This window comes from Callorhinus ursinus, unplaced genomic scaffold (assembly GCF_003265705.2).
Source record: "Callorhinus ursinus isolate GAN/ISIS: 27379988/994484 unplaced genomic scaffold, GSC_fseal_2.0 scaffold20, whole genome shotgun sequence".
In the NCBI taxonomy this organism is placed as follows: domain Eukaryota; kingdom Metazoa; phylum Chordata; class Mammalia; order Carnivora; family Otariidae; genus Callorhinus; species Callorhinus ursinus.
The window spans coordinates 16,987,402-16,999,514 of record NW_027397082.1 but is presented as its reverse complement, the minus strand read 5'-3'; the positions used below and the strand labels follow the sequence as shown (position 1 = coordinate 16,999,514).

The window sequence follows — 12,113 nt, the reverse complement described above, 5'->3', positions numbered from 1 at the left end:
TGCCAGGCACAGTCTTGGAGTTAACACTTCATAGGTAGTAACTCATAGTCAAGCCTCAAACAACCTGATGAATCGTCATTCCCATTTCACAGACAAGGAAACTGAGGCACAGGGAAGTTAAGGACTCGCCTAAGACCACACAGCTGGCAGGGCTGGGACATGAAACTAAGCACTTGGGCTCCAGAATCCGGGTTCTTAACTCTACGAACAACTCCGCAGTGGCCGGGTCTACCTTCTGTCTCCTCTGAGGCCAGGCCTCGGGCTTGGAAAATGAAAATAAATGCATCAAGTGGGTCTTTTAACTCATGGACCAAGGGCAAGACCAACTTCTCCCCTCCTTCCAGACTCTATCAATACTTAAACCAGTAACAGTGGCAGTGGCTATCATGGGGACCTCGCTATGCGCCAGGACCTCTGCTACTTCGAAACTTACATTTAATGAGACAGACACTATTTTTACCCCCATTTCCATAAGAGGGGGTAAAGGCATAAGGGGGTCAGAGGTTAGGCAACCTGCCAGTCGCAGAGCAAACACACGGCAGAGCTGGGGTTCCAACCCTGTCCGTCTGACACCAAAACCTGAACTCTTATGTTCATGCAACATGCTTCTGTGCCCACCGGAGTAACACTGATCTCATTAACTCCATCCAGTAAGGCAGATTTTATGACCAATAAAATGGAAGTCGGACCGAACTCCCCAATTTTCCAAGGAGAAGTATAAAGTAAACAGGATTTCAGGAGGAACATCAACAGTTGCCCAAAAGAACAAACTTGCAACACTCTTGAGTAACCTCATTTGCGTTCAAACGAGCTACATCTCCTCAGGGGACTGCTGGATGGCCCTCTGCCTGGCAACCATCCGGGGCCAAGACGAAACCGCAGGATCCGTGGCCGCCTGCCCCCCCCTGGCGGCGAAACTCGGAACTCCACAGCCGGGCTGGGGAGAAACGCAACTTCCAGAAGGGAGAGCGGGGCACTGGATCTTTTTCAGGTGTGAAGAGCACCCTCTGCTCTGGGGAGCTTGCTCCAGCCCCCTCTCAGCTCGTCGGGGAAGCCAAGCACCACTTCTAGCAACAGGACCTCCCTACCACCAGGCCCAAAGCCCCCTCAGTGCATCACCTCCTGGGACCCTCTGCACTTGGCATCAGGCTCTTTCGACTTCATTTTACAGGTATGACGGCCAGTTGTTATGTGTCAGCCTGGCTAGGCTACAGTTCCCAGTTACCCCACCACTCACTACTCTAGGTGTTGCTGCGGAAGGTATTTTGCAGACGTGACAAAGTCCATAATTAGTTTATTTTGAGTGAGATTATCCTAGCTACTTGGCAGGGGGGTGGGTGCTGAGTCATCAGCTGAAAGGCTCTGAGAGCAGAGCCAAGGCTTCACGGAAGAGAAAATTTCACCTGTAGACCGTGGCCCTGGCCTGCCCTTGGACCTTGGACTTGCAAAGCCAGCCCCGACCATCGTGTAAGCCAAGTCCTTGTGAGAAACCTCTTGATGCGTAGCTCCCCCGGGTCTGTTTCTCGAGTTGCACCCTGACCAATACAACAGACCGGTGAGGCAGCCGAGCTCAGTTGGAGGGGTCGGCCCAAGGCCACATGACTGGCAAGCGGGGCTGACTGCCGCTCCCTAGCACCCACAGGAACCACTCACACAATCATCGAAACCCAGCCACGCAGCTCACCCTCCGTTCTGCTGGAATTCTCAGGACCTCTCACCTACCCCCTCTCCTGGTCCATCTCCACTCACCAGTCAGAAGACTCCTTCCGAGATCTAAGTCAGATCATGCCCCCACTCTCCTCAGAATCCCCTAGTGGCTCATCTCACTCACTGTGAAAAGTCAAAACCCTTGAAATGGCCTGCAAAGCCCTACGTGCAAAGACCTACATGGTCTGTCCTGCTTCCCCCACCCAGAGCTACCTCTCTGCTCTCACCTTCTACCGCCTTGCCCTCCACTGTTCTCCACCCTAGCCACAAACCTCCCTGCCATGCCCTGAGCAGACCAGCAAGCATGCTCCCACCCCAGGGCCTTTGCACTGTTTACGCCTTTGGCCTGGTGTATTCTTCTTCAGGTACCCACGTCACTTCTTTGCTTCCCTCTAACAGGACATTCTTAGATAATATACACTTCATCACCCTAGCAGACTGCAAACTTCTCGAGGACAGAAAGACCCATCCCTATAACCACGACACCCGACACAGTACCCAACCTACAGCTGCTGGTGCTCGATAAGGCCAGCTGAAGTCTCTGGTCTCCGAACAAGCCACGCTCGGTCCTGCTGTCCCACCTTTGCCCAAGTGCTGTCCCTTGATCACCAAAGTTGCCTGTTCTCTGCCCCCAACCAGCAAAATTGCTCCTCTTCCCAGATAATTTCCCCTGATTTGAGCCTGCAGGGAGCTCTCTGTCCTGACCTGCAGTCTCATCCATGCACGTGTGAGCTCCTTGACCCAGCTGCTCCTTCAGACAGCACGAGGGGACCCCGCTCCTAGTGCAGGCCCTGCGGCAAGGTCTTCCCTCTCAAGGTGGTGGGACACAGATCATACACAAGAACACCCACGAGAGTGTGGTCCATCATGCGCACAGTGATGGGAGGGGGCAGCTAAACACCAGAGAATTGGGGCTTCTCTGAGGTGACAATTAAGCCGAAATGTTAAGAAGGGGCAGCCGTGTGAAAGATCAGGGAACGGCATTCCCGGCAGAGGGAACAGCACGTGCTGTGTGGAGAGAACAAGCTTGCTGTGTTTAAGGAAGGGAAGGTGAGTGGTATCACAGAGCAGAGAGGGCGGGGGCGGGCATGTTGGGGGTGGGTAGAGCCTGGGGCAGGACAGCAGGGAGGGGCTAAAGCACACAGAGCTCTGTAAGCCGGATTAAAGAGCTTTTTCTGGGTCGGATGGGGCAATTTAAGCAGTAAAGCACATGATTTGATACTTGCTTTGAAGAACTCACTCTAGCTGTGGTGTGGAGAACAATGCGGAGGGGCAAGGGTGGGAGCAGACAGACCCAGGAGGAAGCTGAGGTCTTCCTGAAGAGAAGGGAGCTTCCATCATTGTGTGATGGCGGAGGAGGTCGGGTTGGCACGGGAGAGAAAGGGAGGGGTCAAAGGCCACTTCTTGATGCTGGGCCTGAGGAATAGCATGGATGGTGGAGATGCAGGGAGGGGCAGGTTCAGCCTGAGGCTACACTGCCTGCCAGTCTCAGGGTCACCGGTCCTGCCTCTTCTAAGAGGCTGTAAGCTGCCTAAGAACTTTCTTGCTGTTGACTCCACCTTCCCCAGGCCTGGCTTCAAGTCTTGGATCTGTGCTCAATAAGAGACCCCCCGGAGGAGGAAGAACTGGGGTTTTGGGAACTAATAGGTGATAAGTGATGACCAGGAACAGCATCCATGCTCTCTGTGCACACACTGCTGCCTGGAGTGACTCTGGGAAGCTCCGTGAACTTCATTACAGAGTAGGCTGGAGCCCTGAACATGGACTCAGATCCTCACTTGGCCATGGACTGGAGGCAGCCACTCTCTGAGTCTCAGAGTCTCATCAGTAAAATGGGAATCCCACCGCCCATATGCAATGAGCCTTTGGGCAGCAAATGAGAAAACATATATGAAGTTGCCAGCCCCTAGGGGATGCTCAATAAATAATAGGAGCTAGAGCTAGCCCTTTGGGAGAGCTTTCTAGGTTGCAGTGTTCTAAGCATGCTTATGTATATTAGTTTGTACAATCTTCGTTATAACCATATGAGAAGTGTATTAGTCAGTGTTCTCCAGAGAAACAGAACAGGATGTGTATATATATAGAGAGAAAGATTTATTTTAAGGAATTGGCACACGTGATTAGGAGGGCTTGGTTAGCCCAAATCTGATGGGGTAAGATAGGATGGTAGGCTGGAGACTCGGAAAAGAGTTGCAGTTCAAGTCCAAAGGCAGTCTGGTAGCAGGATTCCTTCTTCTGAGGGGAGGTCAGCATTTGTTCTATTAAGGTCTTCAACTGATTGGATGAGACCAACCCATATCATGGGGGGTAATCTGCTTGATTCAAAGTCCAGTGATTTATATGTTCATCTCATCCAAAAACTACCTTGACAGAAACACCCAGAATAATGCTTCACCAAATATCTAAATACCATGGCCCACCATTGACACATAAAATTAACCACTACAAGGTGGGTATGAACATGGTCCCCAATTTACAGAAGAGCGAACAACACAGAGAGGGTAAGAAATCTGCCCAAGGTCTCAGAGGAGAAAAGCAAGACTGGATATTACTGCTGTCTGGCTCCAGAGCTTGCACTTTTAACCATGACACTAAGTGGCCATTATCATAAGCCAACATAAATTAAATTTCTCTCTCCATCCTTTTCCTGGCCTGAAAAGTGGAAGGCAGAGAAACCAGGGGAGGCTTGCCCGGGGTGAAGCAGCCTGGGTGGGGCCCTGACTTATTTAGGAAGCAGCACAGAACCTGAGCCTTGGAGATGCAGGGTAGGGGGACCTGAGAGGTTATCTGGTGCAGCCCTTGACTTTTTAGAGGGGAAACTGAGGCCCAGAGTATAGAAGGGACTCACCCAAGGTCCCAGGGCTTCAGAAAATACTGATGATGACAAACTTATACTTGTATAGTAGTTATTATGTCCTAGGGACTATTCCACATGAACTTACTTAAACTGCTACGTGTGAGGTAGATACTATTGTCATCTTTGTAGAAAATGAGGAAACTGAGGCAGAGTTTAGAAACTTGCCTAAGTCATGCAGAGCAGAATCTGAGCCCAGGCACAGGTAGTACACTATACCTCTGAGGCCCAAGCAAGGTTCTTGGGTGGGGCTGGAGGGGTGATGTGACACAACCCCAGGTGTGCCCCTCCTTCCCAGTTCTCCCTCCCGGGGCTCTGACTGCAAGTGACAGCTGGGGCCCATACGCAGTACGCAATTCCTCAGGTTCCTAATGCAGCCTCCCCCTCCTATTCACGCAGGAAATACCCTTCTGCATCAGTGGGTGGGCAGACCTGAGACCCCCCCTGCCCAGCTGCCAGGCATGTGCACACACACATCTCCTCCCACACTAGACACCTCCCAAATAGGGACACAAACACACATGAACACAGACTCTAAGAAGATATATCCCAACACACTGGCACACACACTTCAATACCTGTGTGCCCTAAGGAGTAAACATACCCTCATGGCATACAACTATGAAGACCCACGCATGTCCATACACAACCCCACCTACACACATGCCCCCCAGTACATACACTAGGGCACAACTTTCCTGGTCCCTATAAACATACAAGCAAGCACTTGCACACAAAAAACATAGCAACCCATACTCAGAAACACACGACATACAATTACACCTATCCCAATTCACATTCTATCCCTTATACATGGGCACACACACCTCTGCTGATCCACAGGTCAAGGCACTTCAACAGATATCTCCCCAGGGAACCAATAACTTGAGCCACGTGTTTATACATACTCCCACATCCCCGAGGGCCAGAACCCCCAGATGGCTGCTGGTCCCATAACTCACCACCCCCATAAGTATGGGCAACACACATGTCAACACAGATCGCTTAAGTCTGCCGCCCTCCCCCCTACCCCCCGCCGCCAGACACACAGCCCTAACTCCTAGGGACCACCCTCCCCCAATGAACTGTGCGTCACCCATTCCCAGGCAAGTGCAGAACCCCGCCTCCCCCACCCGGAGAGAATCCTTCTCTGACCCCAGCCGACAGCGCCTAGCGCCTGGCCCACAGCGTCCGAGGATTTGGCCCGCCTCTCTCCCTGTTCCCACCCCTTTCGCAAACTCTGGGTGGGCCCTGGCACCTGTCAGGCCAATGCCAGGGCCAGTCGGCCCCCTCCCATCTAGGCCTCTACTGCCACCACGTAGAGCCCCCACCCCCGCAGCAATGAGAAAGCGCTCAGAGCTGGGGGAAAAGGAGAACGTTTGCGTTGCAGGCGTTAAAAACTCACAGCCACTCAAGTAGGACCCCCTTTTCAGTCCAGGATCTCACCTTCGCACGGGGAAAACCCTGCGTCTCTGTTAACCCCCTCATTACCGCCGCACCACCGGAAGGACCCAAGGAGAAGTCACAGCAGTGCTCAGCAATAGGCACCGCAGCCCACGGTGGGGGGCGGGGGGAAGATCCGGCTGCCAGCGTTGCGGGGGCCCTTCACGAGACACCCCCACACCCTCCCATGCACCCACCCGCATTCCCACCGGGAGAACCCAGGGAGAGCCTGAGGGGCTTGGTGGGAGAAGGTGTGAGTACCAGAGAGCTTAGGGGCCATGGGCTGGGGAGGGAGACACCTGAAGGGAACCCGGCCCCGCGGGACCACGGGGCGGCCGGCAAGGACAAGCCCCCAGAAAGTCCTCTGCAGGATCCGAGAGGCACGAGCGCGAAGCGGGAGAGGAGGTTGGAAGGAAAAACGCCCGGAGGCTCCCTTACCTGATTTCCTCTTGGAACTGCCATAGTCCCTGAAAAAGAAACAACAACAGACAGACATGGTTAGGGCCGGGCAGGGGCGCGGGGCTGCGGGGCTGCGGCTGCGGGGCGCCCACCGGCTGGCTGCGGTCGGTCCGCGGCACCACTGCTCATGTGATCCTGGCGGCCCGCGAGCCGCGCGCTCCGCAGCCGCACGCACTGCGCGCCGCGCCTGCCCGCGGGTCCCCCCGGCAGCCGGCCCCGGGCGCGAGCCACGGGCCCCGCCCCACCCCGCCCGCCGCCCGCACCCCGGACCCCGCCCCGCCCCCGGCCGGCCGGACGGGAGGGGCTCGGTGGGCACCTTCCCGGTCTTCAGCGGGTGGGGGAGGGCGGGGCAGGTTCTCACACACTTTGTAAATAGGGAAACTGAGGCCCCGGGCGCCCGTGCCCCTCCCCTACAGAAGCTTCCCCTCCCAGTTCTTTGCAACGCTTGCTCATGCCCACTCAGACTTCCAGTCACGACTGAAATGTCACCTCCTCAGCGTGTCTTCCCCAACATCCTCCCCATCTCCTCTCCTCTGCATAATTACAGATTTGTGTGACCCTTAATTAAAGTCTAGCCCCGGACCTAGACCCCAGGCTCCCTGAAGTCACACTGTGGCTTGACTCCTCCCATTACTTCCCCTGGGCCCAGCGTAGGTGCGGATATATATTGGCCGTAGGCTGAATATTGAACAGATACGTCTTTCACCTTAAAGTCTCAGGCTGGGAAATGGATTTAGCAGCGGTGAGGGAGGGCACAGCACAATGCAAGGGTTAACTGTGAGGCTAGGAATAGTAATAATGGAGGTTCAGCTTCTGAGTGAGTACTGGATTCAAATCTCATCAATAGCAGTAACTCAACACCTCCCAGCCTCCATTAACCTGCCCTGGACTACCCCAGGCTGAGGCCCTCCAGCAAGGACTTAATCCAGACTCAGGATCACGTTATTTCCCAAACCCTGCCCTTGTTGCTGCCTTTGGCCCCTCCAACCACCGCTTCCATTCCCCAATCCTCGGGGAGCGGGGAGTGGAGAGTTACAGGCCTCTGAAAGGCTGAAGGCTCCTGGAGGGCTCAGGAGAGGCGGGCTGGGGGTCTATCCAGAGACTGGAGGAAATGCCTTTATTTTCCCTGGGGGATCAAAGAAAATGCCAATTGTTGGACTTTGGTCTAAGCGAACTAGCCAGCTCCGTCTGCTGGAAAGAAGTGATTTCGTGGAGGAAGGAACAGCAGGTTCATAAGAAAGAGGGTCAACCTCATGGAGACGCCCTGAGATTCTGATTCTGGAGGTCTAGGGGTATAGCCTGAGCTTTTGGGGAGTTAAGCACTAACGTGATTTGCTTGCACAGCCAAGGGTGAGGGGTTCCACCTCTCCTAGGCTCCTAAGTTTTCTAAAGTTTGGGCTCAGACCCCCAGTGAATCAGAAAGCTGGAGCTGAGGCCCAGGAACCTGCATTTCTGATACCTTCCCCCTACCTGCCCATCTTAGTTTGAGAACTCCCTTAGTATTCCATGCTTCTTTCAATCCTCACATCCACACTAAGAGGAAGGTCTTATCACCTCCATTTTACAGATGAAGAAACAGAAGCTCAGCCACTGCCCAAGCTCATCCAACTGGGAAAGAGCGGTGGTATATACAGCCACCTGCCAAGAATGGAAATGGCAGGGTGGACGGGGCAGAGGAGGACCTGCTATATCTGTGGCCTCCAGGAGCAGTTAGGAAGGTGGGGAGTTCCCATGCAACCCCCCCCACCCCCGACCTGGCAGTCTGGGCATGCTCATCTCTCTAGGACAGAAGGGAAGACCAGGAGAGACTGTGTCCCAGAGTGCCTGGCTGGGCCCCTTGAAGCTCACATGGTGGCTATGTCCTGCCCAGCCAACTTGCCACTCCCGGGGAGGAATTCATTTCTCAGGCTTTTGTGCAGAGTGAGGGAGGCCTGGGAAAGGAGCTGTCCCTCCCTGCTCCACTATGTTCCTGCTGGTCCTGCAGAAGCCCTCGGGGGCCTGGGACCACAATGCCCACTGACCATCTGCTGGCTGCCGGTGGCACAGGAGGACGTGGCTTCCTCACAGTGCCATAGCCACCTAGCTTTTTCCTCTCTCGTTTGTGCAGCTGCTGGCTGCCCAGGATTTGCTTTGAGCTTGTCAACAGCACCAAGAAGGGAGGCAGGCAGGTCATTCTCGGGTGACAGGAGCACACCGAGGCTTGGGAGTGGGAGAGGGACATAATTCCCAGGTGCCCAGGTCAGCAATACTCAGCTTGGTTATTCAACAGGATCATCTGGGGAGCTGGTTACAAATTCAGATGTGGAATCCCACCCAGCCAACCACACTGTCTGCATCTCTGACAAGTGCTGGCCGAGAACTCCATCCCTTCGCTACAACCCTGACAGGCAGGCAAGAGTGGTACCAGGGGGCACTGCAGTCTCATCAGGACCCCAGCCACCGCTAAGAAACATTTCTGCTTTCTAAGAACGATGTGCTTGCAGTGCCAAAGAAGCTTCCAGACAGATCCCTGGCCGGCCTGTCCTTTAACCAAAGTATAAGCCCTTCCCACCTGGACCCCTCTGCAGGAGGTGTGGCTTCCACAGTTCACAGGTGAGGAGGGCAAAGCTTAGAGAAGTGACAACTTGTTCAAGATCACACGATGAGTAGGGGCAAGGCTGGGATTAGGCACGGAGAACCCAGGCCTTGCTCTGGTGCTCAGATCCTCAAGCACTGCCACCCCAGAGCCATGGGTGCAAGGAAGGGAGGGGAACGTCTGACCCAGAGAAGCACCTGGGTCAGTGGGGGTGGCCGGGCTCTGACTGAATGGTGGGAGTGGCCGGCACAGGGCACCTGGCCCCCTTCACAGGGCACCTGGCCTCCGGCCTGAGCAGGCCTGGCCCTAATAGGAAACCTCTTGCAAGTTTCTGGTTGGGCACCTTTGAACAAAGCCATTTCGTATTTTTAGCCGCTGAATATGCTGAGAAGCGGCCTAGGTACCCAGTGGCTGGGCCTCCCCCATCCCTCACATATCAGGGCACGGGCGGGGGAAAGGCAGGGCCTGGCCACCTCCAGCTGCCCTGCAGTCAGTCCTGGCCTGGGCAGGACTGCAGGACCCTCTGCCGGGGTTCAGCTCCCTAACAACCCAACCCCCCTCCCACTCTTCCCCTCCTTGCTCCAATTCTTGCCCTGAGCTGGTGCTGACAGCCCCCACCCCGCTGGTGATTCCACTCGGGTAGGTCACAGTCTAGCCTCCTTGCAACTTGCTGCTGAATCACTATATCCCAGGGAGCCACAGGAAGCAGAAGGGGAGGGGAAGGCCAGTCTCCCTCTAGTGCCGCCAGAAGCTAATGTAATTGCAAAGGCTCCCAGGCTGTATCCCGACCCGGTCCCAACAGGCCACTCAGCCTTCTCCACAACTGGTACTGAGGATGACTAAGCCCCCAGGTACAGTGACCCGGCCATGCCAGGCAGACTGGGACAGTTGGCCAGCTTCTGGTCCATAGGTCTGGCCTGGCTGGGGGGGAGAGGGGTGGAGTTCCTCCAACACAGCACCGTACTCCTCCCTCATCTCAGACTCCTGAGGCCTCCCCCATCCCCTCCCCCACAATCTCAGGATATAAACAGTTCCTCTCCTGTCCCTGCCTCTAGGGTGCAGGGGACAGGTTCCAGAAGCAAGAGAGAGCCCAGTTCAACCATCTGCTACTTGCTAGCTGGGTGGCCATCTTGAGCCTCTGCTTATCTGTAGAATGGGGTAATAACAGTACCTTTAGATTTAAGGAAGATGAAGTGTACAGTATGCATAAAGGGGCTTGTGTAGTGCCCGGCCCAGAAAATGCCATGTAAATTGTCCTTGTTATTAGTCTTTCACACCTGAAACTGACCCCACCTCAGTTGCTAGCCAAATGGCAAAGTCCTGTTTAAACTTGGACGTCACCATGATGCTGGCAGCACAGTACCAAGCAGGGGCAACTCCAGCCCCGTTTGCAGAGTTTTGCACTTTCGCAGACACCAAACAAGCCTGCTCTCTGCTGAGCGCGGTCCACCTAGGAAGAGCCCTTTTCCATACAATGAACATCTGAACAGGGTTCGTCTGGCTACAACCATACTCTCAGGGAGACACTGACCCCTAGGAACTGGCATGCCTGGGCTCACTTATCAGGTGCCTTTAACCTCCCAGAGTGGCCTACTCTCTGAGCCCCAAGCCACAAGACATAAAGGTCCTGCATTTTCATGCTACGGCTGAAAGGTGGGTCAGCTTACTTTTCCCCCATTTTTTCCCACTCTAATTTCTCTGGGTGAGACATGTTGCTCTCCTCCTGCGGACATTCTAGTGAAGGGGCTGGGCTAGAGACAGCAAAGAGCATGAGGCCAGAGTCAGGGGGCAGGAAAGGCAGTTAACAATTCCTACCTGCTGGTCACCTATCTTGGCACACGCCTTCCCACTCTCTGCCCTCCCCTGAGAGTTCCCGGCACCCATGTGACCTTCAGGGCTCAGAAACAGGCAGGGGTGGTGGTAACCCATGTTATGAATAGGAAGACTGAGCTCCTGAGGGCTTCCGTGGTTTGCCCAGCCTCCCGAAGCTGAAGTGACATTGCTGATGGGGTGTTCCCCACCCTGAGGCCCGCCGGGGAGTGGGCTGCAAGAAGGGGATGCAGGAGCAGCAGGGAAAGGCTCTTGCTGGGGAAAGGAGGCGGCCGTCCTGCCAGTCAGGGATCCCCGGGGTGGGAGAGCCACTGAAGGTCTGGCCAGGCCAGCTCTGTGGAGAGATGCTGAGTCCCTGCCAGGTGGAACTCTGCCACCCCCTCTCCCTCCCATTCTTGCTCCCATTAGAGAGTGCCCTGACGGAGGAGGGTGCGCACGCGGGAACTTCCAGCCTGATGTTCTCACTCTCTGTCTGCTGGCTGACATTGGCCGCTCAGCCCAGGATGCCCGTCTGCAGGGCCTGCTGCTGCTTGGAACTGCGTGAGAGGCCTGCTGGCTGGCCAGACGGCTGGCTCTGGGTGACCTTGAGAGCCCAGGGTCTCAGGAGACCTGGGTGGGCCCGTAAGTGAGGGTATGCAACCGTGGCCAGGGCAGTGACACGGAGCCCGTGCGATGTGTAACAGTGATCTTGACTGCCATTATCCCCCACTGAACATGTTTTCAGCTCCTGTCGTAGGCTGCTCGTGAAGGCCTGGGCAGGTGCAGGAGAAACAGGACCTGCTCTGGCCTGCGAGTTTAGGGCGAAGTTGGGGGAATAGAACTGACCAGCACAGTGAGAAACCTAACATTCTGAGACATTCCAAGAGGCACAGGAGTGGTTATATTCCAAGTGCAGAAAAAAGAGAGATCCCAGAGTCATGGAACATCTAAGACAGGCTTCCAGGAGCAGTGGGCTTTGAGCTGAGCCTTGAAGGATCAGAGGTATTTGGATCTATGGAGAGGGCAGAGGGTGGTGGAAGGCTCTAGAACCAGGAACAAGCAGCTCCAAACTGGAGGAGTTGAACTGGGGAGGGTGGGTGAGCAGATGGACGGGCAGGGAAAGGCCAGGCCGGAGGGGGTGGGGGAAGGGGTGGGGTGGGGTCGATGTCCCTCTGTGAAATCCAGATGATTTCGGAGTCAGGGAGGGGTGTGGTCAGAGCGTGACTGGAGGAAGATTCTTGTTAAGAGGCGAGGCAGATGGTCAGG

At 55.2% G+C, this 12,113-nt stretch overlaps 1 protein-coding gene across 4 annotated transcripts in view; it reads right to left on the bottom strand.

The window, feature by feature from the left end:
• SH3PXD2A (SH3 and PX domains 2A) overlaps positions 1-12,113 on the bottom strand; it is a 235,606-nt gene that overhangs the window by 76,978 nt on the left and 146,515 nt on the right. For 3 of the 4 annotated variants that reach the window (XM_073904239.1, XM_073904238.1, XM_025880796.2), the window contains exon 6: positions 6,443-6,471. In XM_073904239.1, coding sequence (XP_073760340.1) covers positions 6,443-6,471 — 29 coding nt within the window. Of the gene's footprint in view, positions 1-6,442; positions 6,501-12,113 lie in introns of those variants that run through there. The other variant, XM_073904240.1, reaches the window with a different exon arrangement.